General features: G+C 41.5%; 1 protein-coding gene across 2 annotated transcripts; it reads left to right on the top strand.

Moving 5' to 3' along the window:
• The first annotated feature begins 170 nt into the window (after nucleotides 1-170).
• Nucleotides 171-3,872, top strand: wu:fc50b12 (Death domain-containing protein). 2 transcript variants are annotated; one of them, XM_014163773.3, is made up of 3 exons: nucleotides 171-460; nucleotides 2,645-2,808; nucleotides 3,436-3,872. In XM_014163773.3, the coding sequence occupies exons 1-3, from the start codon at nucleotides 440-442 to the stop codon at nucleotides 3,668-3,670; spliced, it is 420 nt and encodes a 139-aa protein (XP_014019248.1). In that variant the 5' UTR covers nucleotides 171-439; the 3' UTR covers nucleotides 3,671-3,872. The 2 variants fall into 2 exon arrangements, with proteins under 2 accessions (XP_014019248.1, XP_045560316.1); XM_045704360.2 differs by lacking the exon at nucleotides 171-460 and adding an exon at nucleotides 638-774.
• The last annotated feature ends 12,351 nt before the right edge of the window (nucleotides 3,873-16,223 follow it).

Below are 16,223 nucleotides of genomic sequence, written 5' to 3'. Positions count from 1 at the left end.
TGTTGGTACTGATCTAATCTGAGTGAACCTCTGCTTACAGTTTACATGGTAGGAGGCCCAATTCTCTGAAATTAATAAGGTGGAACAGAGTCACTGAGGCTAAAAAGTTTAATTTTTAACAGGATTGTATGTTGTTGATGAATCTCTAAGGCAACATTCCCATTGAACAGCTATGAGCAAAGAGAGAGCCTTTTCAGTTTTATTTTAGATTGTTATTTTCCAGAAATGTCTCAAAAATAGGCAAGTAGCTATTGATGACTTGGTTGAAAGTACGAAAAAACAGCAAAACAGATAAGCTGGTGAAGACTGAGTAGATATTAATGTTGTACCTTTCCTTTGGGAAAATAGCCCAATAATTTAAGAACATTCTTTTTGAATTTGTATTGGCAAATCAACAAAAGTGTGGCTGCTGTGCCTTGTGTGGAGCCGAGACGTGACAATGCCAAGTAAAGCACAAGAGGTAAGTCAATGAGCAAGTTGGAAGGTTTGTCGAGAAAAGCAAAATAGCAGGAAATGCACTGTACCTGTGTAATGTGGTTTAGAAATTATGCATGTATAAGGCTTTTGTAAAAAGCCATGAGCTATTACAAGTACTTTATACTCTCATAATGCACAACATGTAATACAAATATTTATTAAGTTATATTCTACTTGGAAATGCATTTTTTTTTCTCCAGGTCATCTTCATTAAAGTTGTTTGATGCGGTTTACCAGCACACTTCGTTTTACTACGGGCGACAGGTTCAGGTTCATCATTGCATTCTTTACCAGAAAGTAGGCCGACCCTCTTTGAAGTAACTTACTGTAGATCAATTTATTGCTCTCTTTTTATACTGAACAAAAATATAAACGCAACATGCAACAATTTCAAAGATTTTACTCAGTTACAGTTCATATTAGGAAATCAGAAATACATTCACTAGGCCCTAATCTATGGATTTCACATGACTGCGAATATATACTTGCATCTGTTGGTCACAGATACCTTAAAAAAATAGGTAGGGGCGTGGATCAAAAAAACAGTCAGTATCTGGTGTGACTGCAACACGTCTCCTTCGCAGAGTTGATCAGGCTGTTGATTGTGGCCTGTGGAATGTTGTCCCACTCCTCTTCAATGGCTGTGCGAAGATGCTGGATATTGATGGGAATTGGAACAAGTTGATCCAGAGCATCCCAAACATGCTCAATGGGTGATATGTCTGGAGAGTATGCAGGCAATGGAAGAACTGGGACATTTTTAGCTTCCAGGAATTGTGTACAGATCCTTGCAACATGGGGCCGTGCATTATCATGCTGAAACATGAGGTGATGGCGACGGCATGGTGACGGCATGACAACGGGCCTCAGGATCTAATCACTGTATCTCTGTGCATTGAAATTGCCATCAATAAAATGCAATTGTGTTTATTGTTCATAGCTTATGCTACCGCCACCATGGGGCACTCTTTTCTCAATGTTGACATCAGCAAACTGCTCACCCACATTTTTTTTTTTTGCTAGGCAAGTCAGTTAAGAACAAATTTTTCAATGATGGCCTAGGAACAGTGGGTGAACTGCCTTGTTCAGGGGCAGAATGACAGATTTGTACCTTCTCAGCTCGGGGATTCAAACTTGCAACCTTTCGGTTACCAGTCCAACGCTCTAACCACTAGGCTACGCTGCCGCCCCAATCTGTTTATTTATCACATGACACAATTCGCATTGTCTGCGGTTGTGAGGCCGTTTGGACGTACTGCCAAATTCTTTAAAATATGTTGGAGACGGCTTATGGTACAGAAATTAACATTAGATTCTCTGGCAGGAGCTCTGGTGGACATTCCTGTAGTCAGCCTGCTAATTGCATGCTCCCTCAAAACTTGAGGTATCTTTGGCATTGTGTTGTGTGACAAAACTGCATATTTTAAAGTGGCCGTTTATTGCCCCCAGCACAAGGTGCACCTGTGTAATGGTCATGCTGTTTAATTAGCTTCTTGGTATGCCACAGGTGGATGGATTATCTTGGCAAAGGAGAAATGCTCACTAACTGGGACGTGTACACAATTTGAGATAAGCTTTTTGTGCATTTTTCAGCTCATGAAACATGGGACCAACACTTTACAAGTTGCGTTTATATTTTTGTTTTAGTGTATTTATAAAGCTCTTTTACAAAAACTGCCGCTCACCAAACATCATTATTAACCTTTAGACGTACGAGTTACCATACCCGGTCGCAGGGATGGCCAACTCTGGAAATCCCTTCAGTCTCTTCAGAGTTAGGTAAATCAGTTTCTTTGCACCCCATGTATGGAACAATCTACAGTTTCCTACAACTGGATGTATTGGTGCATTTCCGGCAGGTTAAAATGATGAATGGGGACCTCTGCTGAGGAATTTGATAGTTTTGAATTTTGTGTATTTATATTATTTTGTAAATTGTTTGCATGCAGGGCTCCCTTGTGACAGGGATCCCTCAATGGGACTCCCTGTTCAAACAAAGGTAAATAATCACAAATGTAGCCTTCACTTAGTTTTTGTCTTCTGGCACACCGTAGCAAAACTTTTTGCAATGAAAAACAACCGTTTGGACAATTTTAGATTTCGGTCACTCAATTTCAGTCCGCCTTTTTGAGTCTATTGAACAACACAACTCTGGTGTGTTTTTTAGGATGCTGTGATCAACCTGAAGTCTGTCCAGGAGATCTCCAGGGAGCTGGGGTTTGAGTGGACTGTTCTGGCCTACGAGCTGGGCTTCTCCAGGACTGAGGTCCATCAGTTCCATACCACATCCACAGAGAAGACGGTCCAGGCCAGAAGCATGCTTGAGTGCTGGTGTGTGAAGGGCCCCGTTTGAATAGCTTTCCAATGCATCCTTCTTTCCTCCTGTCCTTGATATAATCACAGATATAAGATGACTGGATTGGTTCCTTTGACCTATCCATATCACATACAGATCCGTGACTAGGAAAGGAAAGGTCAAGGGGATGCATTTTTGGAGGGTTCGAACAGGGCCTCTGTCATGGAATGAATACCTAATGTAATATGGAAGAAATGTCTTGTAAAGATCTGACATGAATCTTTATTCTACGTCAGAGGGGCATTGTCTTTGTTCTACACACAGGTAATACCATAATTAGTTTATATCGTAATGTACCCTGTTGAACTCAGCCTATGTCTCAATAGAGGGCAGCAGTGTGTGTGTAAGAGAGACAGATGATTACTGATCATTCTTGTGCTATTAGGCATGACTGGATTTATTCTGTAAAACAGTTGTATTTATGATCAACAGCATAGATACTAACATCACAAGAACAACACTTGAAATGTACATAGTCATTACATTAATTGATTATAGAAAATATGAATTTCCAATGCAGAGACATAATGTTAAACCCTCTTCCCCTCGCTCTATTCCTAATTTCTCTATCAATCTATCCCTGTATCTCCCTCCCATCCCAGGTATGAGAGATCTTGGGACAAGTCCAACAAGACCAAGTTGCTGCAGGATGGTCTGGAGCGTGCCGGGCGCCGCGACCTGGCTGAGAGGCTGCGCTGCCTCCACTGGGGCCACCAGAAATTGAGCCGCAGGGTGGAGCTGCCATCCGCCTTCCCCTTCCTCATCACTGTCCACAGGACCATCGAGAACCGTGACGGCCTCCGCCGGATCAATGACCTCAGCCGCAGATTCACCTGAGGCATGAGAAAAAATATGCCTTGATACACCTGAAAACACATGGACACATATTCTCTAAGCACATGCAAACACACACAGGCAGACATCTATTGATCTATCACTGATGAGATGGATGCCTGTACAGCCACTTCAAATAACAGATTGAATTCACATTCAAAACAGTCTTTGAAAAATATAGACAAATAAACAGATTTTAAGATAATGGATTTCAGTCTTTTTTGAAAACACTGCACTGTCACTACATACCATAAAAAGGTGAAATAAAATTCAGAAAACCAGCAACCTGCAGTATTACTGTAATAAATAGCCAGCCCTCCATATCGAGGTCAGAGGTAGCTTCTCTTGGTTCAAGTAGTAAACTTCAAAGTATCCATTCCTCCTGAGGATGTGAAATTGCTCAACTGAATTCTTTTGAGTTAGCGATCTAGCCAACGACTTCCTCAGGTGTTGAATGAGCACCAAATGAATTAAGCCCATTTGATATTACTGCCCAAAAAGATGTAGACAAATATTAAAGTTCAGGAACCCTATTTTGACAGTAAATAAAAGGAACAATTGCCTGACTGTCTAACCCAAAATTCATGACAGTAACTGGTTTAGGTTGCACATCAAAATATCTGGAATCATGCATTCCTGCTTGGACAATTTATTTCTAGAATCATACCATCCACTACAGTTAATGGAGCACTTTGAATTACTTTATAAGATGATTAGGCCACTCATATCTTCCATTGTCTGACCGCAACAAAATGTTGGTGCAACCAAATCATTGGCTCATGCCCCAAATTAAATGATAGTATGGAGCCCTTTGACTATGCTTTCAGACATAGGCTATAATTCACATAATCTATATTATATTTAGGACCTTTATGCTCTCACACAATTCGCAATTTGGAAATAGTTATCATGACACAAGGCGAGACCCAGATGCAGACACAGGAGGCAGATGGTTGGAGTCTTAAAATGTTTAATAATCCAAAAGGATTAGTCAAGAGAATGGTCGTGGACAGGCAAAAGGTCAAATCCAGATCAGAGTCCAGGAGGTACAGTGGCAGACAGGCTCGTGGTCAAGGCAGGCAGAATGGTCAAGGAAGGCAGGTACAAAGTCCAGAAACAGGCAGGGGTCAAAACCGGCAGGACTAGAAAAAGGAGAATAGCAAAAAGCAGGCGAACGGGAAAACCGCTGGTAACTTGGAAAACATACAAGACGAACTGGCACAGGGAGACAGGAAACACAGGGATAAATACACTGGGGAAAATAAGCGACACCTGGAGGGGGTGGAGACAATCACAGGGACAGGTGAAACAGATCAGGCCATGACAAATAGTAATGTTACTAAATTTAAAAAATCTATCTTAGAGCACGTTTTAAAAACTTTTGACAATATGTCTGTGTGTTAGAAGTGAAAGTAATCAAAAAGTAATCAGATTAAGTTATTCCACAGGATTAGGTTACTGATTAGCCTACTTTATTCATCAAGTAGGCTAACTGTAATCAGTAACATCAGCAAACTTCTCGCCCACATGACGCCCACATGTCTGCCATCTGCAGTTGAAAATGGGATTCATCTGTGAAGAGCACACTTCTCCAGCGTGCCATTGTCCATCAAAGGTGAGTTACGATTCCAAACTACAGTCAGGTCAAGACCCTGGTGAGGACGACGAGCAAGCAGATGAGACGGTTTCTGACAGTTTGTGCAGAAGTTCTTCAGTTGTGCAAACACAGACTTTCAACAGCTGTCCGAGTGGCTGATCACAGACGATCCTGCAGGTGAAGAAGCCAGATGTGGAGGTCCAGGCTGGCATGGTTACATGTGGCCTGCGGTTGTGAGGCCGGTTGGACGTACTGCCAAATTCTCTAAAACGATTTGAAGGTGGCTTATGATAGAGAAATGAACATACATTTTCTCTAGCAACAGCTCTGGTGGACATTTCTGCGGTCAGCATGGCAATTACATGCTCTCTCAAAACGTGAAATATCTGTAGCATTGTGTTTTGTTGCACATTTTAGAGAACTTTTTCTTGTCCCCAGCACAAGGTGCACCTGTGTAATGATCATGCTGTTTAATTGATGGATTATTTTGGCAAAGGAGAAATGCTCTCTAACAGGGATGTAAACAAATTTGTGCACAACATTTGAGAGAAATAAGCTTTTTGATCTTTTCTGGGATCTTTTATGTTTTTGTTCAGTATACATTTTTCAAGTAGGGTTGGTTCAGGTTCTTTCAATCGCATTCAACTCATACTACACCTGTTTGCCTATTTGTCTGTCTTGAGCTATCGCTTGCGAACTTGTATCAACTGGGTCCAGCTCGCTAGCGAGCTTGCAACACTGATTCAACTGGGATCTGGAATCAGGTGACACAGTTCCAAGAGGAAACCACGAACAAGCTCCTTGTTACATCTTCGGTCGTCGTGGGAAAACATTTGTAACTACTGCTTGCAGTTCTGAGCCAACCTAGATACTAAGGAGATCCTGAGGGATATCGACGAGTATTAACAGCTTTATGCTATGGAGGAAAAACGTACTCCATCGTGGAAAGATCCGGCTACCTCACAAAATAACTCTAACCCGTCAAAAAAAGAAAGACAGATTCATCTACACACACGGATGATTTACTTACCATTGAGGTAGAGGCTAGTGCTCTAGTTGGAATCCATGCAACACTTGAAAAGTTGTGTGAGGAGGTAGCAGGGCAGAGGGGGAGTTTGGAGTTTAGTCAGAGTGAAATTCTCATGCTTCAAGGAGAGAACAAGGCACTCACAGCCAAGGTAAAAACCCTCGATTCCAACATGGATTGTCTACTCAGGTAAAACAGGATGATGAGGGAGTCGAAACTAGATATACAAACCCGAAGCTTCCAATTATCCAGAGGGGAGACTGTAAACAAGGTGGCTTTCCAACGAGTGCACAGAGTTGGAGCTTGGAGTGACAAATCAAATCAAACGTTATTTGTGACATGCGCCGAATACAACAGGTGTAGATCTTACAGTGAAATGCTTAGTTACAAGCCCTTAACCAACAATGCTTTAAAAAAATAAGTGTTAAGTAAAAAATTTAAAATAAAAGCAACAAATAATTAAACAGCAGCAATAAAATAACAAGCGAGGCTATATATAGGGGGTACCGGTACAGAGTCAATGTGCAGGGGCACCGGTTAGTTGAAGTAATATGTACATGTAGGTAGAGTTAACCTGTTGGGGCTAGGGGGCAGTATTTGCACGGCCGGATAAAAAACGTACCCGATTTAATCTGGTTACTACTCCTGCCCAGTAACTAGAATATGCATATAATTATTGGCTTTGGATAGAAAACACCCTAAAGTTTCTAAAACTGTTTGAATGGTGTCTGTGAGTATAACAGAACTCCTATGGCAGGCCAAAACCTGAGAAGATTTCAAGCAGGAAGTGGCCTGTCTGAGAAGTAGTGTTTCATCTTGGCTCTTTTTATTGAAGACTCAGGATCTGTGCAATAACGTGACACTTCCTACGTCTTCCATAGGGTCTCAGAGCCCGGGAAAACGTTGAACGATATCGAGGCAGGCTCTGGCTGAAACACTTTATCGCTTTTGGCAAGTGGCCACTCAGAGTACTATGGGCTTAGGCGCGTGCCCGCTTCGACCGAATGGTTTCTTTTCATTTGTCTGTTTATCTAAACGCAGATTCCCGGTCGGAATATTATCGCTTTTTTATGAGAAAAATGGCATAAAAATTTATTTTAAACAGCGGTTGACATGCTTCGAAGTACGGTAATGGAATATTTAGAATTCTTTTGTCACGAATTGCGCCATGCTCGTCACCCTTATTTAGCCTTTCGGATAGTGTCTAGAACGCACGAACAAAACGCTGCTGTTTGGATATAACGATGGATTATTTTGGACCAAACCAACATTTGTTATTGAAGTAGAAGTCCTGGGAGTGCATTCTGACGAAGACAACAAAGGTAAGAACATTTTTTTTATAGTAAATCTGACTTTGATGAGTGCTAAACCTGCTGGGTGTCTAAATAGCTAGCCCTGTGATGCCGGGCTATCTACTGAGAATATTGCAAAATGTGCTTTCACCGAAAAGCTATTTTAAAATCGGACATATGGAGTGCATAGAGGAGTTCTGTATCTATAATTCTTAAAATAATTATTATGCTTTTTGTGAACGTTTATCGTGAGTAATTTAGTAAATTCACCGGCAGTGTTCGGTGGGAATGCTAGTCACATGCTAGTCACATGCTAATGTAAAAAGCTGGTTTTTGATATAAATATGAACTTGATTGAACAAAACATGCATGTATTGTATAACATAATGTCCTAGGGTTGTCATCTGATGAAGATCATCAAAGGTTAGTGCAACATTTAGCTGTGGTTTGGGTTTATGTGACATTATATGCTAGCTTGAAAAATGGGTGTCTGATTATTTCTGGCTGGGTACTCTGCTGACATAATCTAATGTTTTGCTTTCGTTGTAAAGCCTTTTTGAAATCGGACAGTGTGGTTAGATTAACGAGAGTCTTATCTTTAAAATGGTGTAAAATAGTCATATTTTTGAAAAATTGAAGTAATAGCATATTTAAGGATTTGAATAACGCGCCACAGGATTCAACTGGCTGTTGAGTAGGTGGGACGCAAGCGTGCCACCTAGCCCATAGAGGTTAACGAGAGTCTTGTCTTTAAAATGGTGTAAAATAGTCATATGTTTGAGAAATTGAAGTAATAGCATTTTTGAGGTATTTGAATAACGATTTCGTCCCGCCAACCCTAGAGAGGTTAACAAAGTATAGTTTTGGCAAGTCGGTTAGGACATCTACTTTGTGCTTGACATAAGTAATTTTTAACCTCTTACATCTAGACGTTCCGCTAGCGGAACACCTGCTCCAATATCCAATGATAGGCTTGGCGCGAATTACAAATTCCTCAAAAATACAAAAACTTCAATTTTTCAAACATCTGACTATTTCACAGCATTATAAAGACAAGACTCTCCTTTATCTAACCACACTGTCTGATTTCAAAAAGGCTTTACAGCGAAAGCAAAACATTAGATTAACAATCAAGTTCATATTTATATCAAAAAACAGCTTTTTACATTAGCATGTGACGTTCAGAACTAGCGTACCCCCGCAAACCTCCAGTGAATTTACTGAATTACTCACGATAAACGTTCACAAAAAACATAACAATTATTTTAAGAATTATAGATACAGAACTCCTTTGTGCAATCGAGGTGTCCGATTTTAAAATAGCTTTCTGGTGAAAGCACATTTTGCAATATTCTGAGTAGATAGCCCAGCCATCACGGCTAGCTATTTAGACACCCACCAAGTTTAGCCCTGACCAAAGTCAGATTTACTATTAGAAAAGTTTGATTACCTTTGGTGTTCTTCGTCAGAATGCACTCCCAGCACTGCTACTTCAATAACAAATGTTGGTTTGGTTCAAAATAATCCATTGTTATATCCAAATAGCGGCGTTTTGTTTGTGCGTTCAAGACACTATCCGAAGTGTAAATAAGGGTCACGAGCATGGCGCATTTCGTGACAAAAGATTTCTAAATATTCCATTACCGTACTTCGAAGCATGTCAACCGCTGTTTAAAATCAATTTTTATGCCATTTTTCTCGTAAAAAAGCGATAATATTCCGACCGGGAATCTGCGTTTAGGTAAACAGACGAAAGAAAACAAAGCATGGGGTCGACTCGGGCACGCGCCTGAGTCTCACAGTACTGTGACCAGCCACTATCCAAACGCGCTACTTTTTTTCAGCCAGAGCCTGCAAAGCCACGATTCAGCTTTTTGCCGCCTTCTGAGAGCCCATGGGAGCCGTAGGAAGTGTCACGTAACAGCAGAGATCCTCTGTAATGGATAGAGATAATCAAGAAGGCCAAGAAATTGTCAGACAGGGCACTTCCTGCATGGAATCTTCTCAGGTTTTGGCCTGCCAAGTGAGTTCTGTTATACTCACAGACACCATTCAAACAGTTTTAGAAACGTTTGTTTTAGAAAGTGTTTTCTATCCAAAGCTAATAATTATATGCATATTCTAGTTTCTGGGCAGAAGTAATAATCAGATTAAATCGGGTACGTTTTTTTTCCGGCCGTGAAAATACTGCCCCCTAGCCATAACAGGTTAACTAGCTGTGTAAGGTCAAAGGTATTAGTGATCCATTTGAGGGTTTTCCTACAAGACTTGTCTTCATAATTAATATTAAAATCTCTGATTAAGATGACCTCTTTCCCAAAATCACATTCCCTAAGCATGTTATTTGTCACGGTTGTCGTACGATGAAGGAGCGGACCAAAGCGCAGCGTGTGTATCGTTCCACATTTTCTTTTTTGAACTGTGAAACTATGCAATACATACAAAATAAACGAAATAACAAAAACAACAAACCATGACGCAGAGGTGAAACATACACTAACTCAAAGACAATCTCCCACAAACCCAGGTGGGAAAAATACCTACTTAAGTATGATCTCCAATTAGAGACAACGATGACCAACTGCCTCTAATTGGAGATCATCCCAAACAAAACCCAACATAGAAATACAAAACTAGAACATGACAACATGGAAAAACTAAACTAGAAAAAAAACCTGTCACGCCCTGACCTACTCTACCATAGAAAATAACAGCTTTCTATGGTCAGGACGTGACATTATTAAACTGATCAAAAAACACACTTTTGGTGGAAGGTGGTCTATACATTTCAATAAGGGTAAAAGACATTTGGGGAGACAGTGTAACGTTCAGGCCAATACATTGCCAATACATTCTAGTTCATTATCACATGACCACTCAATTTGTTTACATCGGATATGTTCTTTAATGTAAATCATCAGACCCCCTCCTCTTCCTTCAATCCCGTCTCTCCTGAAAACATTGTAACCAGGCACAATCAAAGCAGCATATGGAGCGTTTTTATGGAGCCATGTATCTGAAAGGCAGAGGAAGTCAAAGTTGGAGTCTGTGAGAAGATGTTCACTTTGATCACTTTTTGGAATGACACTACGAATGTTCAAGTGCCCCCCTAGTAGTCCCTTGGGTCCCAGATGACTCGAGAGTTTTTTTTTCTTCACCTTTATTTAACCAGGTAAGCTAGTTGAGAACAAGTTCTCATTTACAACTGCGACCTGCCCAAGATAAAGCAAAGTAGTGCGACAGAAACGACAACACAGAGTTATATGTAATAAACAAGCGTACAGTTAATAACACAATAGAAAAAAAGAAAGTCTACATACAGTGTGTGCAAATGGCATGAGGAGGTATGGCAATAAATAGGCCATAGTAGCAAAGTAATTACAATTTAGCAGATTAACACTGGAGTGATAGATGAGCAGATGATGATGAGCAGATGATGGTATGTAAGTAGTGATGCTGGTGTACAAAAGAGCAGCAAAGTAAATAAAAACTATATGGGGATGAGGTAGGTAGATTGGATGGGCTATTTACAGATGGACTATGTACAGCTGCAGCGATCGGTTAGCTGCTCAGAGTGTGATTGACACATTGAAAAAAGTTAGATTTTCTGTATTTTCTGATGGCTGGGTTCAGGCTGTTTTGTTTTGTTTTGATTAGGGGCAGTTCGGTAGCGCAATTAACAATCCCTCCCGCTTGCACTGGATGCGGGGAACTAATTAAAACAGCTTGCGTACCAGAAACAAAGTCAGGGATCGTATATAGCGACTTGTGTATGTTTGAAGAGTCAAAATCTATCCTGGAGCCGGGTGAGTCGAGAGAAACCATAGCACTCCCCCACTTCCACAGCGGCGACGATCTGCAGACGAGGACATCCACTGCTTTCCACTCCGGTGAGTATCGCTGGCTCGGTGATGTTTGGCCCAGGATTGAGTTACACATCCCCGGAGAGCAGGAGGGTAGTGAACAGGTAGTTGAACAGTTTCCGATAACTGTTGGACTTGTGTTTGTTACGCCTAAGCAGGTCAGTGGAATAGGGAGCGAGGTAGACTTGGCCATTATTCAGAACATTATGGTATGCTGTGTACTGTCTGCTCCCATAGAACGGTGAACCAATGTGTTTGGTGTCGATATTCTCCGGCAGTAGATTGATTGTGTCATCCCAGCAAGGACGCACTGAGATTATCAGTAGAGCAGCTACATAACTGACAATCATGGCAATGTACTGGAGATAAAACACATCATTGCGCTTTAAATCTTTGCATGAGTTACTTAGCTAGTGTCGGCGTACACCTGATGTTTTAGATAAAATAACAGCATTCGTATGAGAAGCGGCATCTGCCACACCACCCTCCCTTCCGTCTGCCATTTTCCTTTCCCTTCGTTCTTTTGTTGTCAAATAATATTTTTTAAATGTTCTAAGTAAATTATTAAAAGCATTAAAATTGAGATGTTTCCCACGTATTTACACAACCTACTCCACACTTGCAAAGTGAAAGTTTATAGAAAAGTTCTGAAATTAAGTAGTAAACAGAAGAAAAGCAGAATTGAGTCCAATTATAATGCAAATAATTTAATGGTCAATGGTTCAATCCCATTTCTGAAGGTCTGATGAATAATTAATATTGTTCCTCCTCTTCCTTGTAGCAGGCGCAGCAGCACACTGCCCTCCAAAGCCTGCAAAATAATCGCCGGACTGCCCCTTTCCTAGCTCTGCATGGAACATCCAGTGTCACGTCCTTGGTGACGTGTGGGGTGACATCCGGGATGACCACAGCAACATCCTCTGGAAAGGGAAAAAAGAGGAACAGAATGTAAACAAATGCAAACCGTAGGTTCTAAACACTGGCCAGTTGAAAGGTTCTACTAAGACGTCATGACAAATGGCCCCTGTCAGAGTGCTCTCTAAGTGTTACTCACCTGCTTGGATGTCACCTGGCAGAGTGGTGAAGACGGCCATCGTGAGAGTCCTTTCTTCAGGTGTGACGTCCACAACCTCCAAGAGGGAAGAGATGGGCTCTGCCGCTGTATTAGGGGTGATGTCCACAACCTCCAGGTGGGAAGAAGCCGGATCTGCCTCTGTTTTTGGGGTGATGTCTTGAACCTCCAGGTGGGAAGATGCCGGGTCTGCCTCTGTTTTTGGGGTGATGTCCACAATATCTAGTTGGGAAGAACCTGGGTATGCCTCTGTCTTAGGGGTTATGTCCACAACCTCCAGGTGGGAAGAACCCGGGTCTGCCTCTGTGTTAGGGGTGATGTCCACAATATCTAGTTGGGAAGAACCCGGGTCTGCCTCTGTGTTAGGGGTGACTTTCACAACCTCCAGGTGGGAAGATGCCGGGTCTGTGTTATGGGTGACAACAACAATCCTGATGAGCTCTACTACTACAAGGCACCAAGATGTCATCAGAACAGGCATCTGTTAGAGTGCTCTCTATCATTGCTACTCACCTGCTTGGATGTCAGCTGGTCGTGTAGTGGAGATGGCCACCGTGAGGACAGGGGGGACTGGTAGGGTGGCTGCAGGGGGCTGGAAGCAGCTCTGAACCTCGTTCGCCACATAGGCACAGACAGACCTTATATAAAAAGGGCTCTGGAGGTCATCCATGGAGAAGGACTGACTGATTCTCCCGAGGATCGACCACACAGAGTCAAAAGCAGCAGCCCGGGAGAAAGAGATGTGAGGGGAAGGATCCTTTAACCTCTTGGGGCTAGGTGGGACGCTAGCGTGCCACCCGTGGTGCACTCCATCAACAGCAGGTGCATTTCAAGAGCGGCAAATTTGAATCCAAATAAATGTCAAAATTCAAATTTTTCAAAAATACAACTATGTTACACCATTTGAAAGATAAACATCTCCTTAATCTAACCACGTTTTACGATTTCAAAAAGGTTTTACGGCGAAAGCATAAATTTAGAGTATGTTAGGACAGTACATTTACAAGAGTTGTGTGTAATGTTTTGTCAAGTCAAAGACAGGGTCACCAAAACCATAAAACCAGCTAAAATGATGCACTAACCTTTTACAATCTCCATCAGATGACACTCCTAGGACATTATGTTAGACAATGCATGCATTTTTAGTTCTATCAAGTTCATATTTATATCCAAAAACAGCGTTTTACTATGGCATTGATGTTGAGGAAATCGTTTCCCTCCAATAACCGGCAGTCAAGTCAGCGTCACAAATTAAATAATTAAAATTAGAAAACATTGGTAAAATATTATATTGTCATTTAAAGAATTATAGATTTACATCTCTTGAACGCAATCAACTTGCCAGATTTAAAAATAACCTTACTGGGAAATCACACTTTGCAATAATCTGAGCACTGCGCCCAGAAAAATACGCGTTGCGATACAGACTAGACGTCATGTTGGGGAGATCTAAAATCGAAAATACTATGTAAATAATCCATTACCTTTGATTCTCTTCATCAGATGTCACTTCCAGGTATCACAGGTCCATAACGAATGTAGTTTTGTTCAAAAAAGCTCATCATTTATGTCCAAAAATCTCCGTCTCGTTAGCACATGATGTAAGCCAGCCGGACTTCTCATCATGAACGAGGGGAAAAAATATATTTCCGTTCGTTCAAACATGTCAAACGTTGTATAGCATAAATCATTAGGGCCTTTTTTAACCAGAACATGAATAATATTCAAGGTGGACGAATGCATACTCTTTTATAACGTATTGGAACGAGGGTACCCAACATGAACTAGCGCGCCAGGTGTCTAATGGGACATCACCGTTCCATGGCTCTTGTTCGGTCAGATCTCCCTCCAGAAGACTCAAAACACTTTGTAAAGGCTGGTGACATCTAGTGGACCAATAGGAAGTGCCAAAATATTCCTAAACCCCTGTGTTTTTCAATGGGATAGGTTTAAAGTCAATACAACACATCAGGTATCCACTTCCTGTCAGAAAATGTCTCAGGGTTTTGCCTGCCAAATGAGTTCTGTTATACTCACAGACACCATTCAAACAGTTTTGGAAACTTTAGAGTGTTTTCTATCCATATATAATAAGTATATGCATATTCTAGTTACTGGGTAGGATTAGTAACCAGATTAAATCGGGTACATTTTTTTTATCCAGACGTGCAAATGCTGCCCCCTAGACCCAACAGGTTAACATGCAGGAGAGCTTCTCCACTACGGCTGCCACCATGCCCACGGCCATCCCGCTTATTAGGATTGGGTGCTCTGAATGGCCTTCCTCTGGCTGAAGCCACAGGGCCAGGAGGAGCCTGGGCACCACCTCCACCACCACCTGAGAAGGGCTGAGCAGGTTGCTACGGGGCTCATTGGACTGCTTGCCCAGAATGCTCCTCACAGCTCTCTCCACGATGCTGTGGACTTTAGGATCGCTGAAATCAACAAAAAGGAGAAGACAAAGCTAAACGATGTGCAATGTGCTCACAGAGAACACTGTCTTAGTCTGTTTCTGCGTAGTTCCAGATGTGAGATAAATGGATCAAGTCATATGCAGGGCAGTACAAGGAACTCACATGTCAGCTGGCGAGATGGAGTGCATGGAGCGGCGGAGCTTGCAGAAAGCCTTGTGCTCTTTGTCCATAATTTTTAGGCAAGTGTTTAACCTCTTACATCTAGATGTGTCGCTAGCGGAACCCACCGAAACTTCCGGTGAATTTACTAAATTACTCACGATAAACGTTCACAAAAAACATAACAATTATTTTAAGAATTATAGATACAGAACTCCTTTATGCAATCGCTATGTCCGATTTTAAAATAGCTTTTCGGTGAAAGCACATTTTGCAATATTCTGAGTAGATAGCCCGGCCATCACAGGCTAGCTATTTTGACACCCACCAAGTTTGGCACTCACCAAACTCAGATTTACTATAAGAAAAATTGGATTACCTTTGGTGTTCTTCATCAGAATGCACTCCCAGGACTTCTACTTCAACACCCAATGTTGTTTTTGTTCCAAATAATCCATAGTTATATCCAAATAGCTGCGTTTTGTTCTTGCGTTCAAGACACTATCCGAAGGGTGATGCGCCAGCGCATATCGTGACAAAAAAATTCAAAATATTCCATTACCGTACTTCGAAGCATGTCAAACGCTGTTTAAAATCAATTTTTATGCGATTTTTCTCGTAAAATAGCGATAATATTCCGACCGGGAGACCTTGTTTTTGTTCAAACACTGAAAATAGAAAATGGAGTCTTCACATGCACGCGTGCGCCCGTGTCATTGTTCTCAGAACGACCACTTTCCAAAAGCCCTACTGTTTTTCGCCCAGGGACTGCAGAGTCATCATTCCCCATTCTGGCGCCTTCTGAGAGCCTATGGGAGCCTTAGAAAATGTCACGTTACAGCAGAGATCCTCTATTTTCGATAAAGAGGCTATAGAAGGACAAGGAATGGTCAGACAGGGCACTTCCTGTATGGAATCTTCTCAGGTTTTGGCCTGCCAAATGAGTTCTGTTATACTCAAAGCCACCATTTAAACAGTTTTAGAAACTTTAGGGTGTTTCTATCCAAATCAAATAATTATATGCATATTCTAGTTACTGGGCAGGAGTAATAACCAGATTAAATCGGGTTTTTTTTTTTATCCGGCCGTGAAAATACTGCCCCCTATCCTAAACAGGTTAATTTCACAACAG

The sequence above is a fragment of the Salmo salar genome, chromosome 21 (assembly GCF_965601325.2).
Source record: "Salmo salar chromosome 21, fSalSal1, whole genome shotgun sequence".
NCBI lineage: Eukaryota > Metazoa > Chordata > Actinopteri > Salmoniformes > Salmonidae > Salmo > Salmo salar.
This window is presented reverse-complemented; position numbering and strand designations above follow the sequence as displayed.

Coding starts and splice junctions, on each gene's coding strand:
- wu:fc50b12 (XM_045704360.2), top strand. CDS start 658: ATGCATTTTTTTTTCTCCAGGTCATCTTCATTAAAGTTGTTTGATGCG. Junction 775..2,644: donor ATTGCATTCTTTACCAGAAA/GTAGGCCGACCC, acceptor TGTGTTTTTTAG/GATGCTGTGATCAACCTGAA. Junction 2,809..3,435: donor AGAAGCATGCTTGAGTGCTG/GTGTGTGAAGGG, acceptor CTCCCATCCCAG/GTATGAGAGATCTTGGGACA.